Source organism: Aptenodytes patagonicus, chromosome 4, assembly GCF_965638725.1.
Source record: "Aptenodytes patagonicus chromosome 4, bAptPat1.pri.cur, whole genome shotgun sequence".
In the NCBI taxonomy this organism is placed as follows: Eukaryota; Metazoa; Chordata; class Aves; order Sphenisciformes; family Spheniscidae; genus Aptenodytes; species Aptenodytes patagonicus.
Window position 1 is genome coordinate 14,131,406 of NC_134952.1, and position 15,273 is coordinate 14,146,678.

A 15,273-nucleotide genomic window follows, 5' to 3' on the forward strand; every position below is an offset into this window, starting at 1 on the left:
CTATATAGGTATAATATTGGTTTCACTCTTTCTTTATAGCTTTAACATTGTAATAATGCGACGGATCACTGTCCAATTTCTGTGAGGTAGAGACGGAAGTACTTTATTGATGTAACCTACAACATTGCCAGAATGGTGCAGCTGTTTTACTAATTCAGTGACTGAGTTATCCACTTTTATTTTATTTGCTTGTTCTAAAAGCTTCAAGGTCAACTCATGCCGCATTAAGCGGCTCAGCAGAAAATGCTTTCTTTTGCCCACTGGCCCTGCTGTTTTGAAGCTCTGTTTCCTCACTTTAAGCTGATGACGGCACCCTTAGATCAGAAAACAGGCAGTTAGGCTCCTGATTTTTAAGGCAAATAGCCCCTTTCCCCCTGCTTTCATAGTATTATTTGCAGTCCAGCTGGACTGCCTCTGCATTCAGTCAGCTCCAGTGAAGCGGTTGTAAGCACCTGCTTCGCAAGTGGAGGGGGGACTGACAGAAGGTGCAATATGATTTACAGTAGCCTACGTACAGGTTTAGTCTCAGGGTGACATCTCAACCCTACTGAAGACAAAAGATCTTTCCCCAATTTAGCAAGGCTGTTAAATACCAATCTCACACTAAGATTGTGATTTATGTGTCTAAAAACCTTTTTGAGCTGAGACATTAGGTCCAAATGAAGGCCTCCAGCCTGTATGGCAGACTTTTGGAGTTTGCCTGCTCATTCAGAAACATAACATGATTTTACAGAAAGACAGCAGATCCTCCAAGTGATGGGGTTAGCCAAGCTCTGAAGAACTAGAGCTGTGAAATACAGAACATAACATTAGGTTTTGCTGTAAGAAATGACTGTCAGGAAAACCAATTCTGAGTGCAAACTGGCTAGGATGAAAGCAAATAAAAAATCTGAAAGGAAAGTTAGAATTCTACATTGATTTTCTTTAGGATTGTTATTGAAAGAGACTATCTGTAATCTTTCTTCTAAAATTTGAATTTGATCTCGGGCTCAGCTTGGACAGCTGTCCTGCAGCCTGCTGTGGATAGGTTCTTCCAAAGGATGATAAGATTTGAGCTTGCTAGCTTGCAGCAAGGGCAAGAGCTCTGCTGTGTGCACTCTTTCTGCACACATCCTCTCTTATTGTAACAGATTTAGGATGAAAAGAATACTTACATCTTTTATGCCCATGCATCTACTCAAATGCAAGGATTCTGCCTGCAAAAGTTCATTCATGTGAACAAAAGTGAGAGAGTGCATGTAAGAATGAGACTTTCAGATCTTTTTCCTCAAACAATTTCTACTGAACAAAGGCTTTTCAGGAAAATTTGTGGTTTTAATACTGGGTCTGATCCTGCAGATTCATTTGGCTGAGGGCTGTAGTTACTACCACATACAGTCAGAGTGAAGGCAGTAGAAGTTTGCCTGGTGGAAGCACAGCTTTTAGATAGTGAAGCTAAATCAAGTAGTAGCAAGTCTGGCAGCAGCAAGAGTGAATTCAAAGACAAGTGAAGAAGTGATGCAATCGGTAGGTCTTACAGGTCTTCACAGCTCCCCATGAACAAACACCTTTGACATAAAGGAGAACTGCTTTACTAGAGCTGCCCAAAAGAGTGTCTTCAACAGCAGTAACCTGGTCCAGCCTCACTGCCCACCCTGCTTTGAGCAGGAGGTTGGACTAGAGACTCCTGAGGCCCCTGCCAACATGAATCATCCTATGATGCTAATGAAGCTCAAGCAATCACCTTCTCACAGCACATCTGAGCAGGATGATCTAAGGCCAGAAGTCTCAATGGGACCTTTACAGCCTCTTCCTCTCGGCAGTCATCGTGAACCGCATGGGCTCTTCGCCCTCACTCAGACACCTGGAAATCTGCCACCCAAAGTACTGGGGACTTTTGAAAGTCTGGATCTCAGAAGCAATGCAGTCTTTTGGTCTGGGAGATCACTCTTCATGTGTGGCAGAAGCGTGATCCACCACCTGTCACGCAAGGCTTCGGTAACTACAAAGACAGAGCATTTTAAAACCAATGCCATTCCGAGCTGAGACATCTGTGCTGATTTTAACAGGGCAAGCAATAAAATCAGGAATGTTTCTGTGTCTTGTATGATAATGAGTAAAGGCACATATTTAACTTCAGCAACTCACCAAGCTAAAAATCCTCCGATTGTTTTTTTCTTATATTATTTTACTATATATTTCTCTTAATAATATACTGTCATGCTTTCACTGTTTATCTGCTTTGCTTTCTTGAAAAATAATGTAAAACAAACCCACTTTTGTGCTGTATTAAGTGTGCTTCAGTGCATTCCTTGGCTGTCCCTAATATATATTTCCAGTTAATGGTTTTTTCCAAATAATAAATTAAAATAAATCTTTTTCAGAGCTCTGTCTTCTGATGTTTTTGCACTGTATCTTTCTAGTAATACCATATCATTGTAGAGTGTCTCTGTACTGAAAGGAAGATTCCAGGGAAGTAAATAAATGGCTATTTTGCTTTAAAATAAAACCATGCTGGAGAACGGTTAATAAAAAATTGAACATGAAAGCAAGTCTAGTGAGTCTGTATCCATCTCAGAAGCAGTGGCTTCCTGGGATATCCGTACTCTGGTTCTATGGGCTCAGCCATACTCCAAATAATTTTGTGAAATAGAGAGTAATTTCTGACAAATCAATTCATATATACAACTACCCACTGCAATTGTCACAGCAGTCAGGTGATCTACATCACGAATGATGTAGTGGATGTGTCTCATATTGTATGCATATTTCCCTAAAGACCTATAAAAAAAAAAAGTACAAAACTGAAATTTTACTTAACTGGTTGGTAATTCTGTACCCTATTTGTGGAAGGTTATCAGTATCTAACAATATGATTCATGAGCTTGAAATAAAAGAGAATATCATTGTAAGTGCAAACAATACTGAACCCAATTTTCACTATTTGTTCCTACTGTAAAAGAGCATTTTGTACATAGGATAAAATACTTTTAAGTAGGGTTTCTAAAACTCTGCCTAGTATTCATAGGTAACACTTAACTTCATAGTTAAACTCTAGTGCTCCAGGTCTCTGAAATTCAGGCAATTTTAATTTGGTGCCCAGTGGCAAGTTTGAAAAGGCTGTCCATGATAAAATAATCAATTTGAGGCCTATCACTTGGAATGGTTGGCACAAAGAATAGCTGTTATTATTTTTGGTGGAGCATACTGGTTTAATTATAAAGATAATTCATCAGGCTAAATCATAAAATGAAGAGCTTGGAGCAGCTCTGATACGAATCCTAAATAGCACAATGTAGCATTTCTTTTCTGATGAACTGATTTAAGTTTCACTTCCTTAGCAAGAAGCTAATCAAAGAGCGCCTGGTGTACTTGCCTATCGCTACCCGGGAGACTGCCAAGTGTTGATTAAGAAGCTTACAGAGCTATTACTTACTTTGAAGCACTGCCAACTTCCATAGGTTGCTTTGAAACTTTACAAAATTGGTGAGAGGGGAAGTGCAGCGAGATGAACACATTAGACCCTTCTTCAAGTGGCCTTTACTACATACTAACAAGTCAGTATATTTAAGCAGTAACTTGCAAGTGAGTCTTGCAATCAGCTGCAAAGAGCTGATTGCTCATGCATAGCTAAATGTTGCCAATGAAAGCTGGTCATTAATTCCTATAAAATGCCCTGTGCCAATGTTATTAATATGACAAACTGAAAATAAAATAAAAAATAAAGCCATAGTGGTTTGGCCTTAATTTTTTTGAACGATCAAGTTCGGATGGGCACGACCAAAACATTTCTCAAGAATGAAAACCCTGACATTAGTCATCGAGTTGGCTAGCTAGAGTTCTCTGCAGTCTATTTGCATCTCAGCAGAGACACTACATGTCAGTAAGGGGAATCAGAGGTTTGTGGTGTATGGCAGGGGTTGCAAAGCAATACACTCTGCCAGTTGTGTAGCAAAACACATCTCAGTGGCACAGGTTTTATTGTAATGCCTAAGATTTCATAGATAAGAAAATAGATTGCAGTGTCATTAACTGAGGTTCAGCATGATACCAGGCTGCCAGGTATCATTTTCCTTCCTCATATTAGTCGCTGCAGAAAAAAAAAAGAATATATATATATTAAAAAAATAGATATATACACATATATATATAATGCTCACCGTATAAACAATATTTTGATTGACTAGCACAGGATAAGCTGTTAAAAGCTTAGACCTGTTCAAATTGTAAACGTGTGAATGACATGATATGTATAACACATTCATAGTTTCACCTTGCTGAATCAGGCTTAATGGATGACAGATTGAGCTGAATGAAAAATGAACTTGTTTTTTTAAATAATATTCCAAGAACCTTGGACTGAGATGCTTCAGTGAAATATTAACTGCTTTCTCAGTATTGTGATGAGAAATTATTAATTTTCACTTTTCTCTGAAAAGTAAATTCAGCGGTCAGTAATTCTTCTAGGTCATGGTTTAAATAGAAAACAGAAATCAAACTACAGTGATGATAAGTTATCTTCTATTTAGAAAAGAAGCTATTTTAAGAACAAAATGAAAGAAAGCAACTTCCCTTTCCCTGAATATAAACGTGAACTTGATAAACTATCAATTTACCTCCTAGCGTTTACTTTCTCATGTGCTAAAAGGGTCTAAATTATAACGGACAGCTTTCTGACTCAGAGCTTTAGACTAGCCAACTGCTAACTTCTATTGTATAAGGCAAAGTGCTGCTTAAAGCCTGACCATGCTGGGCTGGCAATTTTCTAGCGTGAGGTCTAGACTTGTTACAGCAGTGTAACTGATTTTGTACCATTATTCACATAATACACCTCAATAGTTTTAATACTCATATTTAATGCAACTATTCAATCAAAGTAAATATTTTGGATACCATTACCTGAATACAGACACTGCATTTAGAATGCCTTATTAGTTTGCCATATGGCTATACAACCTCTCTCGCCCTCACTCAGAGTGCTGTCCTCATAATACCCTCTGCATTACTCAACCACTTAACAGAACCCAGTTCTTGCCCTTGCATTTGCACAGAGAAGCCCTTTCTGGTTGAACATCTGGATCAACCTCAGAGAAACAACCTCAAGTTGCTAGCCCCGTCGAAAGACAGCCCAGCAGCAATGAACATGTCATGGTCTCCTACTACTGAATATGAAATTATACAGAAGTACCTTCCTTACTCGATCCAAAAGCTCACAGTGGCTGCAGCGTCAATTTTTCTAGCAAACTGTTGAAGGGATTGCGTCCAAAAATATCCATTTGCTATTTAGAAGATCGGCCCAGTGTATGGACGGCAGCTGTTCTGCCCCAGTACTGAAACAAACTGGTCTGGATAACTAGGGATTCGCAGGACAAACTGTGTGCCTGATGCATCAGAAGGACTGTTACATGCTCCTGCCTCACATACACCTACCAAGTTAGCAAATGTTTTTGCATCAGTTTACGCATGCAAAAACCTGGGGGGGTGCGTGGCTTGACCAAGGAACAGGAGTTATCCGGGGGCAGAAATGCCCCGCTGGGCTGCTGGAAGTCCCCACAGTTTGCCCCTTCTCCCACCTCTGCTAGAGGTCTCTTCCCCCTCAGAACTGCTTGCAGAGCTCCACATCAAATTAGGCCCTTTCAGGCAGGTTAAAAAAAAAAAAGCCCAAACCAAAACTACCACTTGAACTCAGCATGGGTGTTTTTCTGACTGAAATAGTCAAAGAAATTATTATATTAGCAGTTTTTCTGGAAGATCTCAAAGGATGGTAGCAGGTCAGAGAGCACAAAGAGGTAAAAAGCAGCTGGAGACAGTAACTTCTTTCCTGATCTCCCGAGGTTTTTCAGCTGCTTGTGTGCCTACTCGTTAATGTCAGAGCAGAGCCAAAATCTGAATACCCACTCACAGCTCAGTGCTCAATCCCCTCAGCCACGGTGCTCCTAGCGCAAGCTGAAAACCCCATCAGTACGGCAAGTATTTATTTCAGCACTTCAAAGCCTCACACGTCCGCTCTCAGTTCTTGCTTATCAGAACAAACAGAAGCCTCCCGGCTCATGCTGGCATTGTGATATTTCCCTGGGATCAAAAGGGCAGGTAGCAACATCACCAGTGAAACTCTGTAAATAGGCAGTCAAACCCTTGGTAGGAAAAGGGTGGGATTTTTGAAAACGTAAACACTGCCTTAACTACACTGAAAAAGCAACAAGCTGCAAAAGACTTTTAAATTTCAGAGCGCTGTTTGGTATGACTGCAAGGAAGACCAAGGTTGAACACCCTTGAAAACCCAGCTCCAAATTTGTCCTTGCTATATTGTAACTACCTCAGGAACAAATTTAGCCCTACAGGATATTTTTACTTTACCTGTAAGGTTGATATCGGGACATCCACTAGCTTTCCTCTGACTCCAATAGTACTCCCACACAGTATTAATTAATAAATATGGATGACTGATACATTTTAGAATTTCAGTGGACCTCTGTAAATCCACAGTCCTCTGGTAATCTCAGGTGTACAGCCATTCTTCATGGTGACAACAACCTATGAAAGCAGCTGTGGAAATCTGAGATAACAAGCCTGTAGGATAGGAAGGGGGTAGCTGAAACTGTTCACGTAATTTATGGCTGATTTTATTGCCTTTGGATTTTTGTCAGGTGTATTTATATCATAAAATGTATTTTATTGGTTTGATTTGAAGTAAAGTCATGGTGCATTATTCAGGTAACTTCAGCCTCTGCTGAAGAAAACCACAAAGCCTCTACCTAACCCCCCCTAACCCTCCTACCACCAGAAACAGAAAAAAACCCCAAACAAACCCTAAACCCCCAAAATTTCTAACCTGTGCACGGAAACTTTTTGCAACACTCACAAATAATATACAGATATATGGAAATCGATCATTCAAAAAGGAAACATTTCAGTGAGTAAAAAGCATGTGCTCTAGGACTCAAATACATCTAAATTATGCCAGAGTGAGGAATAAACAAAAGGTGATATCTGTAATGTTTCCTGGATATGTTTTAGTATTTAACATTTTGGTTTGTAGCTGACCAACCTGTTGCAGGGGAGAGGGCCATTACTGTAAATGGGTGCCCAGCACAGAGCACATTCTCTGAAACACAAGCATATTTCTTGCAGCCTGCATGAGGGACCCATATAAGAAACATTTTTTTTTTTTTTTTTTTTGCTCATAAAGGTGGAACAGTGTTGAAAATGGCAAACACTTACACAGGTGCTTCCAGCCAGGCAAATACACACTGTCTTTAAACACAAGAGGCCTAATGAATAGCCTTCTGCAGGAAGAAAGAGCCACAGCTGAATATCCCAGCACAGGCTGTGGCCAGGGACCGTGTCCTGCCCAGCACTGGCTTTCCTGGTCCACAGCCCAGTGCAGACTGAAGGGGGCTCCCCGGCAAGTGCTTGCATTCGTTTGTTGGCAGCAGGTACGCCTGCCAAAGGTCAGCTAGGTCTCAAAGGACATTTTGCATTGCTTGCCAGCGTAGAATGACAGCCTGAAAGCTCATGAGTTTTCAAAGGGCTATTCCTACAATAAAACCTTTGACAACACCCTCAATCACAGGTGTTGCAGACGGTTTGAGCAGTGACTTTGTAATGATAAAATCAGGTACGGGTGACACACAAGTTTCCTAAACCAGCTTAAGGCACACATTGTATTTCACAGCTGTAGCCGTCTGAACAGTACGAGACAGAAACTCTGAAGACCCCCGAACACTAAGAAGCTGATTTCATTTCAGCATTTCAGGTCAATGGCTTTGAGAAGTAAAACTGCAGAAGCAGCTGGAAGTAGCTTGTCCTGCCAGGCTGCTGACCTCGTTCCTTTCAGATTCACCATTGCCCATGTTTTTGTTGCCTATGTGCAGCAGGTATTTCACTTGTCTGAATGAATCAGCTGGGAAGAGGGAACATGGAGAAATTACCAGGGTTTCTGGAGAAACAATCAGGTTCAGATACATTGCATTCTGTGTAACCATTTAATAAGTAGGGAAATAGGCAGGGAAAATTTCAGGCTGAGAAAGACCTCGGGGCAAAAAGGCTAATGTGAAGTGGGATTAAGCAAAGGCTGCAGGAGCTGACTCACACCATGCTTAGCATTACAAGATAGGTATCTTAATCAGAACAGCTAGTACATTTTTACAACACAATATCAATTCACTGTGTTTTTTTCCTGGATACCAGTTTTATGCAGTCATGCTGCATGTGAACAAATCGCTCCCTAGCAATTTCTCAGCCTATTTCAATCAGATTTCAAATAGGAATGGAGGCTTTAGAGATAACATCTTTCTGTTTATTTCCTTAAATTGGCCGTAGGAAGAAGTGAGAAATCCTATAAGTACCTCTACTAAGGGAAAGGCTGGAGAATGCCCTCATATCTGATTAAACATAACAGGATCCACATGGGAGTAAGCCTTTATAAACCTCCAAAAGTGGGAAAAAGCTTTCATCGCATCTCATACCTGTAAAGGCATGTCTTACAGGAACCACTAAGTTTCCTTGGTTCTGGTGCTCAGCAAGTACCTTGTTTGAAGGTGATTTTGTCTTGTTACACCAGGGTTGAAGCGTGGTTTAAATTCCTTGTTATGAAAGCTTACTACCAACCGCAGAGCCAACCTCCCCAATTCTTTTTTGTTTTTTTTTTTTAATTTCTCTCATTGTCTAAGTGGCTTAGGTGAAGCCACGTGGAAAGTCTTTGATACAGCCTTAAAGCCAGAAATCATACGGACTTAAATAACTATCAGGAGCGAACCTAAAACTTTCTTAATTTGAGCACTGCAACTGAAAAGTCTTTGTAGCATTTCACCAAAGTTATGATTCTTCACAAAATTAAATGTATAAACTAAAAGAGGAAAGGAAGTGAAATCGATACACTTAGAGGAAAAAGCAGCACCAATGAGTGTCTGGCCATATCTGTCAAACTCTTAATATTTGAGGTTTGCTGAAGCTTTGATACCCAAGCTGTGCACAGAGAATCCTCACCCATCACTTTTCACCTGAAACAGAGGATTTTACAGCTCTAAAAGCTTTCCTACCTTCTTACAGCTCCAAATAAATGCAAGGATGACTCTTCTGACTCTTTCTGAGTAGCAAAGACTGCACTTGTGACTTTTGCAGTATTTTTGCATTTCCAAGAGGTGAGGAAGGCACACTGGAGAGAAAGTAAGCTGGTGGATGGTGCTGTAGTCTCTTCAGGAAAGGGAAAAGAGAACATTTTTCTTGTACTGTTTCTTCTTGTTGTGAGATTGTTGGATATGAGGGAGACCTCATGTGTGGGGAGGAGGGTTCAGGGGCAGAAGAGCTCCATGAGCTGAGGTAAACCAAGACAACAGTTCATTAGTGTGAAAAGGTAAAATCTTGTCCCCATCTCCCATCTTTCCCCCGCTCCGGGTCCATAGTTTACCACCTTCCTTGGGTCAGCTTGGGCTCTCACAGGAACCCTCCAGGAGCTTGTTTAGCTCCCTGGGAAGGCAAAGAGGCTCAGATGTCTACGGCACTCCAAACTTAGGTCAGAGAAATGATTTGCCATGATGTTAAGCTGAGGAGCAATTACAAAACAATAAGGCTAGAAAAGGACATAATCTATCCTGGAAACTAGTATTTTCCTACTAAATACAAGGACTCCGGCATTTTCTAGCAAATGGAGAATACTGTAGAAAGGGACATAAGCGGAGTTTAAGCAAGGTGGACTGGACTTTAGTATCTCTGCATTAAATAGATGAAGAATAAATAGATGCCTTCTAAGGTGAATCTCAGCATTTCCTTCCTTATACCATTTCTTGGCAAATGTCAGCTACACAAAGAACAAGTTACTCCTCCTCGTGGGTGTGGAGAGTAGGAATTCCAAAAGGATGGGGCCATTTTTCATAGTTTTAACCTTAAAATACCAAATCATGGTACTTAGCACTCGCTGCAGATTTTTGCGCTTTCTGTTGTTAAAAAGCTAGTTTTTTTCTTGTGAGAAAAGCCTGCCAACAGAGACCACTAATGAACTAAGAAGGTGGTGGTCCACCAATGTGTGCAGATGATCTGAAAGATGCTCCAAAGGACAGTAAGTTTCCTGTTAACTCTCAGCAACATATTTGAAGAATACTCACATACATTTTTGTACAGCTGTTTTAACTAATCTGCTTCTGATCATTAGCCGCCAGACGATCTCTTCATTACACACATTCAGGCTATGACAGACAGATGCTAAAATGCTAACTGACCCCTAAGTAAGTACTCAGCTTTTTTCTGCTTTCCTAATAATTCTGCTTTTTAATGTAAAACTGTGCAACCGCTGCAAGGTTAAAAAAGGCCATCAAAACAGTCTTTTAATTGACTACCAAATTAAATCTCAGAAAAGACTATTGTTATGTCTGCTGTCATCATCATAATTAAATATGGAAAACATCTATTCTGAACTTGTTTGAGCTCCTGCACAACGGCTACTCTTCAAGGGTATTTTTGAATAATCTGTGTAATAAGAATTTGCATATGTAATGACAGTGGCTACTAGAAGATTCTAGGCAGCTATTTAAGCAGAATGTGTGAGCTCTGAAAAATAAGCTTTTCACAGAAATGCAAAACTACCATATCAAAAATGTTGAAATCTTTTAACATTTCAGTCATCATGTATGTAACGGCACTTCTGTGAATGCAATTAGTTTCACATGTCAGTTGTACAGCTATTTGTCTGTATGTGTTAGGAGGAGGCCAAGTTACTTGTAGACAAAAAATGCTTTTTTCCTGAGTTTTTGTTGTTCTGTGTTCTTTTTTTTTTTTCCCCCCATAAATAAACCCACCACATATCAGCAAAAATGCTCAAGCAAGTTCTTTTTAAACTAAAGCCATTGGTATAAGCGAGATTGCAGCACCCCTTCCCCTCTCTTTTCACCACAATGAATAGGGAACCTGTGGTGCAACATCAAACACTCAGGTACCAGCCCCAAGGGGAAGCTCAGTACGCAGACTTGATCTCCTAGTGCTCTACATCCCACGCCTGTGCAGCGTTGGCCATCTCATCTAAGTGGAGAGACTGCACTAGACACTCAGCTAAAGCTAACCAATATGAAATGCTGAGAAAATTTTAATCTAAAACCTCATCCCTCTGCATAACTTAAATGCTTGAGTCAGTATTAAATAAAATGTTTCTTGGTCTGTTTTGAGTACATTTATAAGAGCAAGCTAACCAGCGTCAGGTCAGTGCACTGGTCCTGAGCCCAAGTGGCACAGTGTGGCCATACATGTTATTGTATCCTATTAACTGCCAGAACAGGACAGCTATGCGCAAGCTGCTCAGGGACAATAGACTCCAGCCCCTGCTAACTGTTGATTGATGACAAAATCACGTCATAGCTGAACATACAACTCTGCTCCAGTGCCTGGGACTGCTCTGACACAGTTTCACAGCTGGTACGGAGGCACCCTGCAGACACCTGCCTGCTACATGTGCAGATTGGTATAGTGCTCTTTGTGCTGTGAAAAACGTGTTAATTCCTATTTCTTGGCACTTGCTTTTACTCCTTTGCTAATATGCAGAATTGTGGTAACACAGTGGCTTTTGGTTCCCCGAGTGACATTTTCAAAATATGATCATTTACCAATATTTTCCCACTGCATGGGTCTTAGATGTGCTCTGAGCATGTCTGCTAGAGAAAGTGTCTTGGAGACACACATATCTCTTGGTATGGTTTCCACAACCCAAATATATTTAGTCTTAAGCTAGTCATCTCCTCAGGCAATGACAATTCCACATACAGGCAGAATTAAAGCAGCAGATGTGTAGGAAGCCACAAATAGGATAAATCACACCTATTCTTAGTCATGGAAGCTAGCCTAACTTTGGTGGGACAAATGACCTTCAGGAGACGTATTCGGTCCTTCAGCTCCAGGGGAAGTTTGAGTTATTAACTCAGCCAAGTTACTTGACTTTTAGACACATGAGAACAGGTAAACTGAATTTTACTCTCCCAACCTTCAATCTATCTATGCATTTAAAATACATAATTAAAACATATAAAATGTCCCTAAGAGCCATAGGGCAAGCACTTAAGTGGTTAGTTACATAGAATTCTAATTTTAAACAGACACATTTTTGAGGAGCTCAGCATAGCAAAGCAATTAAGGATGTGCCTAGATACTTTTAAACTGACATTACATGTTCTCTGCTAGATCATAGCCACAGTGATGCAAATATAATCATATATTCTTGTCTCCAGATGTGGGGGTTTGCAGGAAGTAACACAGTCGAAATTCTCCTGAATTTGATTCACCAAATCACCAAACCAAACAGAACCTGACTAGAAGCAGTGTAGAGACCAAGCTCCTGCCCAATCCCTCCATCTCCAATGTTTTCCATTGCTAACACATATATACTGTCAAAAAAAGAAGTTGATCACATTTATTGTATGCTTTTACAACTTAAAATCCTTTTAATATACCTTTAGTCAACCTTAATGTGTGACTTTTCTTACATTTTTTAAATGGTCTTGAAAACTTACCCATATAGGGTTTTGTGCCAGCCATAGAAGAAGCTTTTTCTGAGCCTTTCACTATGGTTGCTATGTTAAAGTCAGTGATATGAACATGTCCTGCAATTAGACAAAGTAAAACCAGAAGTTAAAATAGCACATCATAAAAATATTCCTCCCTTTGTTTAACATATAAGCAATAACAGAAATAAATTAAATTGGAAAGATTATTAACAATTCATGGAAACTTACTCTTAAATGTTACTTATAACTAGAAAAATCATATTGGCAGCAAAGTGATAGAATACTTTCCTTGTATGGTTGCATCCACTACCTGCTTGCAGTGCTGAACCTTTTTTTCTGGTCACCCCTGATCCTTCTCCTGCCATGAACATTAAGGACAGTAACTGTCTTCTCAGGACAGTAACTGTCTTCTCAGAGCAGTAACATGCAGGAGCAGCGCGTGAAGCTATGCATGAAATCTACCTCTCCTTACGTCCAGCTAGAGCCACCCCTCAATCCCAGGTACTTGTGACACCTGTCTGCTATCATATCTACTTCAGGTTACCATCAGCCTGGCTTTTTCTGAGTCTCCTCAGGGCAAAAAGTGAGCTCAGAAGAAAAAGGGTATTTTTATCATACAATAACTATAAAATTAGATCCACAGTAGCAGAAGAGCATGTATGTAACAGCAGCAGGTCTCAAATGATCGCTCATTTGACAGCAGGTTGCAAGATGAAAGATAAATGGCAGAAGTCAGCCTGGGGACTTGCTGCCTGACCAGCCAGACAGCTGATTTAAACTGAACTAATCAGGCTGAATGGCCCAAACCTGCTGTCATTACTTTTTTCCTGGGGTAGTTTACAATAAGCATACGTTAAATTGCTCCACCACAGTGAAGCAATAGTTGTTAATCCTGGCTTGCCATAGGCAGGTAAACTGAATATAAATCCAGCCTGAAAATCTGCAGACTTTTAATTTGATAAGTGTGCTGTTCGGTTTTGCATCTCTGCTTAAGGACTAGTTTTATATTGTAGAGTCATGCAGATATGCTCTCTGCAATTACATCTGGCAATGCCATTGTGGAGGACAGAGTACAGGGAAAGGTACTCCCTTCCCTGGCTTAGCCCTGCACTCAGATCAGGATTAATACATCAGGCGTTGAACTAGAGTCTTGAGTGACAGGTTCCTGTGATTTTTTTTTTGATCAAGATCTCAACCTCATTCAGTCCACAGAATGGAGCAGGCTTTGGGCATGATGCAGTTATTAAGCAAGGGAGGTTGTTACCATGTTTGCTGCCAAAGATGAAAAGAGTGTAACAAATGACTGATGTTGAATGTTACCGTGGTGCCTGACAGAGGAACAGCAGTCTCAACAAAAGATTATGCTGCTCCGACAGTCTAACCTAGATCCTGCTCAAAGTCCGCAGGAAATGTATCTGCCAACCTCTAACAAGTCTGCAGCTATGCATGTGTGAACTGAAATTCTCAGAGGCCCCTAATTTGGCAAGATCTGAGCTGGTTTTGAAGGGAAAAAGGAAGAAGGCACATCGCACTGCTAAACTTAAAGCTATTTCTCCAAATGGGAGACACAGTAGAAGTTTTCGATGAAATGGTTTGCAAGCTTTCTGCACTTTTCTCAGAAAAACTGCTTACATATTATTGACACTTTCTTTCTAAGACACCCAACCCAAGAAGACATCTGCACGCGGCAAACAAAAACTGTGAGCAGATGAAAGCGATCACTTTATAAGGGGCGGGAGGTGTTAGACCGCCATAACAAGAATTAATGTTCACAGCCCAGCCTGCCATCAGATTTCAAGGTGGTATTCCTCCTTCCTGGTGGCTGGAGCATAGCATGTTTGCAGTTTATTTCTGCAATAATAAAACACCATGGCAGAAGGCTTCTTGAAAATGATAATTGAACCACATACAGCCACCTCATAGCAGTAGTTTTAAGCAATTCGGTGTACATGGTAGAATGAAAAGCTGCAGGGATCTTGGCAGACTAATACTTTCTCTTTTTTTTGACAGAGAAACATAAAGTTTTGTCATTTAAATGACAGCATTGTAAATGATGCTCCCTATTAGAACGCCAGTATCATAGCCTGTTGCAAAACACCTGTCGCATAATATCCATTCAGACTGATCCAAACACTTGATTTGCAATGAAAATTGCCTCTCCTGCAGTGCATTGTTTTCTCTCCCTTTTATTAGATTTCTTTTCATTTAACAAAACCAAAATAGCACACGTGAAATGTTGTATATACTGCTTGATGGGTTTTGTTAAAAATGCCTTTCTGCAAGGTGAGGGGTGGATTAGGAAGGTAGGTTCTGCATAGCTCCTCTGCATCCTGCTGCCAATACAGCAGCAATAGGCAGCTCCTCTACATGTAGCAGGGTAGAACAGAGCCGCGTCTGTACTGCTGGAAAAACTCCACCTTTGCTCTTCCTCATCACAGGGCCACCCCATGGCCCATGGGCTGCCTGCAGGCAGCCTTTGCCTGTTGCTTAGAGAGCTGCTAATTGGCTATGGAGGGAAAGCAAGGTGTCCCGTAGGTAGGCGGATGGCTGTGCTGCCGCAGGGACTGCACACAGCGCTTGGTGGGAGCTGGGGGCATGGAGCGAGGCTGTGTCTGGGATTGAGTCGGATCAGGGGGAGGTGGGGAGTGAACCCCCTGCACCTGTCGGCAGTGGAGGAGGGCTGGAGGGATGTCAAGGCAGAGTGTGCCTGTGCACACCACTGAATGGTTTCAACTCTTTTAAGCCTAGTGACTTGTTTTGTTTGGTTTTTTTTTTTTTTAATTTTAAATTTTTTCATTCATTTATCATT

The 15,273-nt window shown here is 40.8% G+C and overlaps 1 protein-coding gene across 1 annotated transcript in view; it reads right to left on the reverse strand.

Moving 5' to 3' along the window:
* The window catches only part of STK32B (serine/threonine kinase 32B), a 194,369-nt gene that overhangs the window by 39,180 nt on the left and 139,916 nt on the right, over positions 1 to 15,273 (reverse strand). The window contains exon 6 of the mRNA XM_076337575.1: positions 12,471 to 12,560. Coding sequence (XP_076193690.1) covers positions 12,471 to 12,560 — 90 coding nt within the window. The remainder of the gene's footprint in view (positions 1 to 12,470; positions 12,561 to 15,273) is intronic.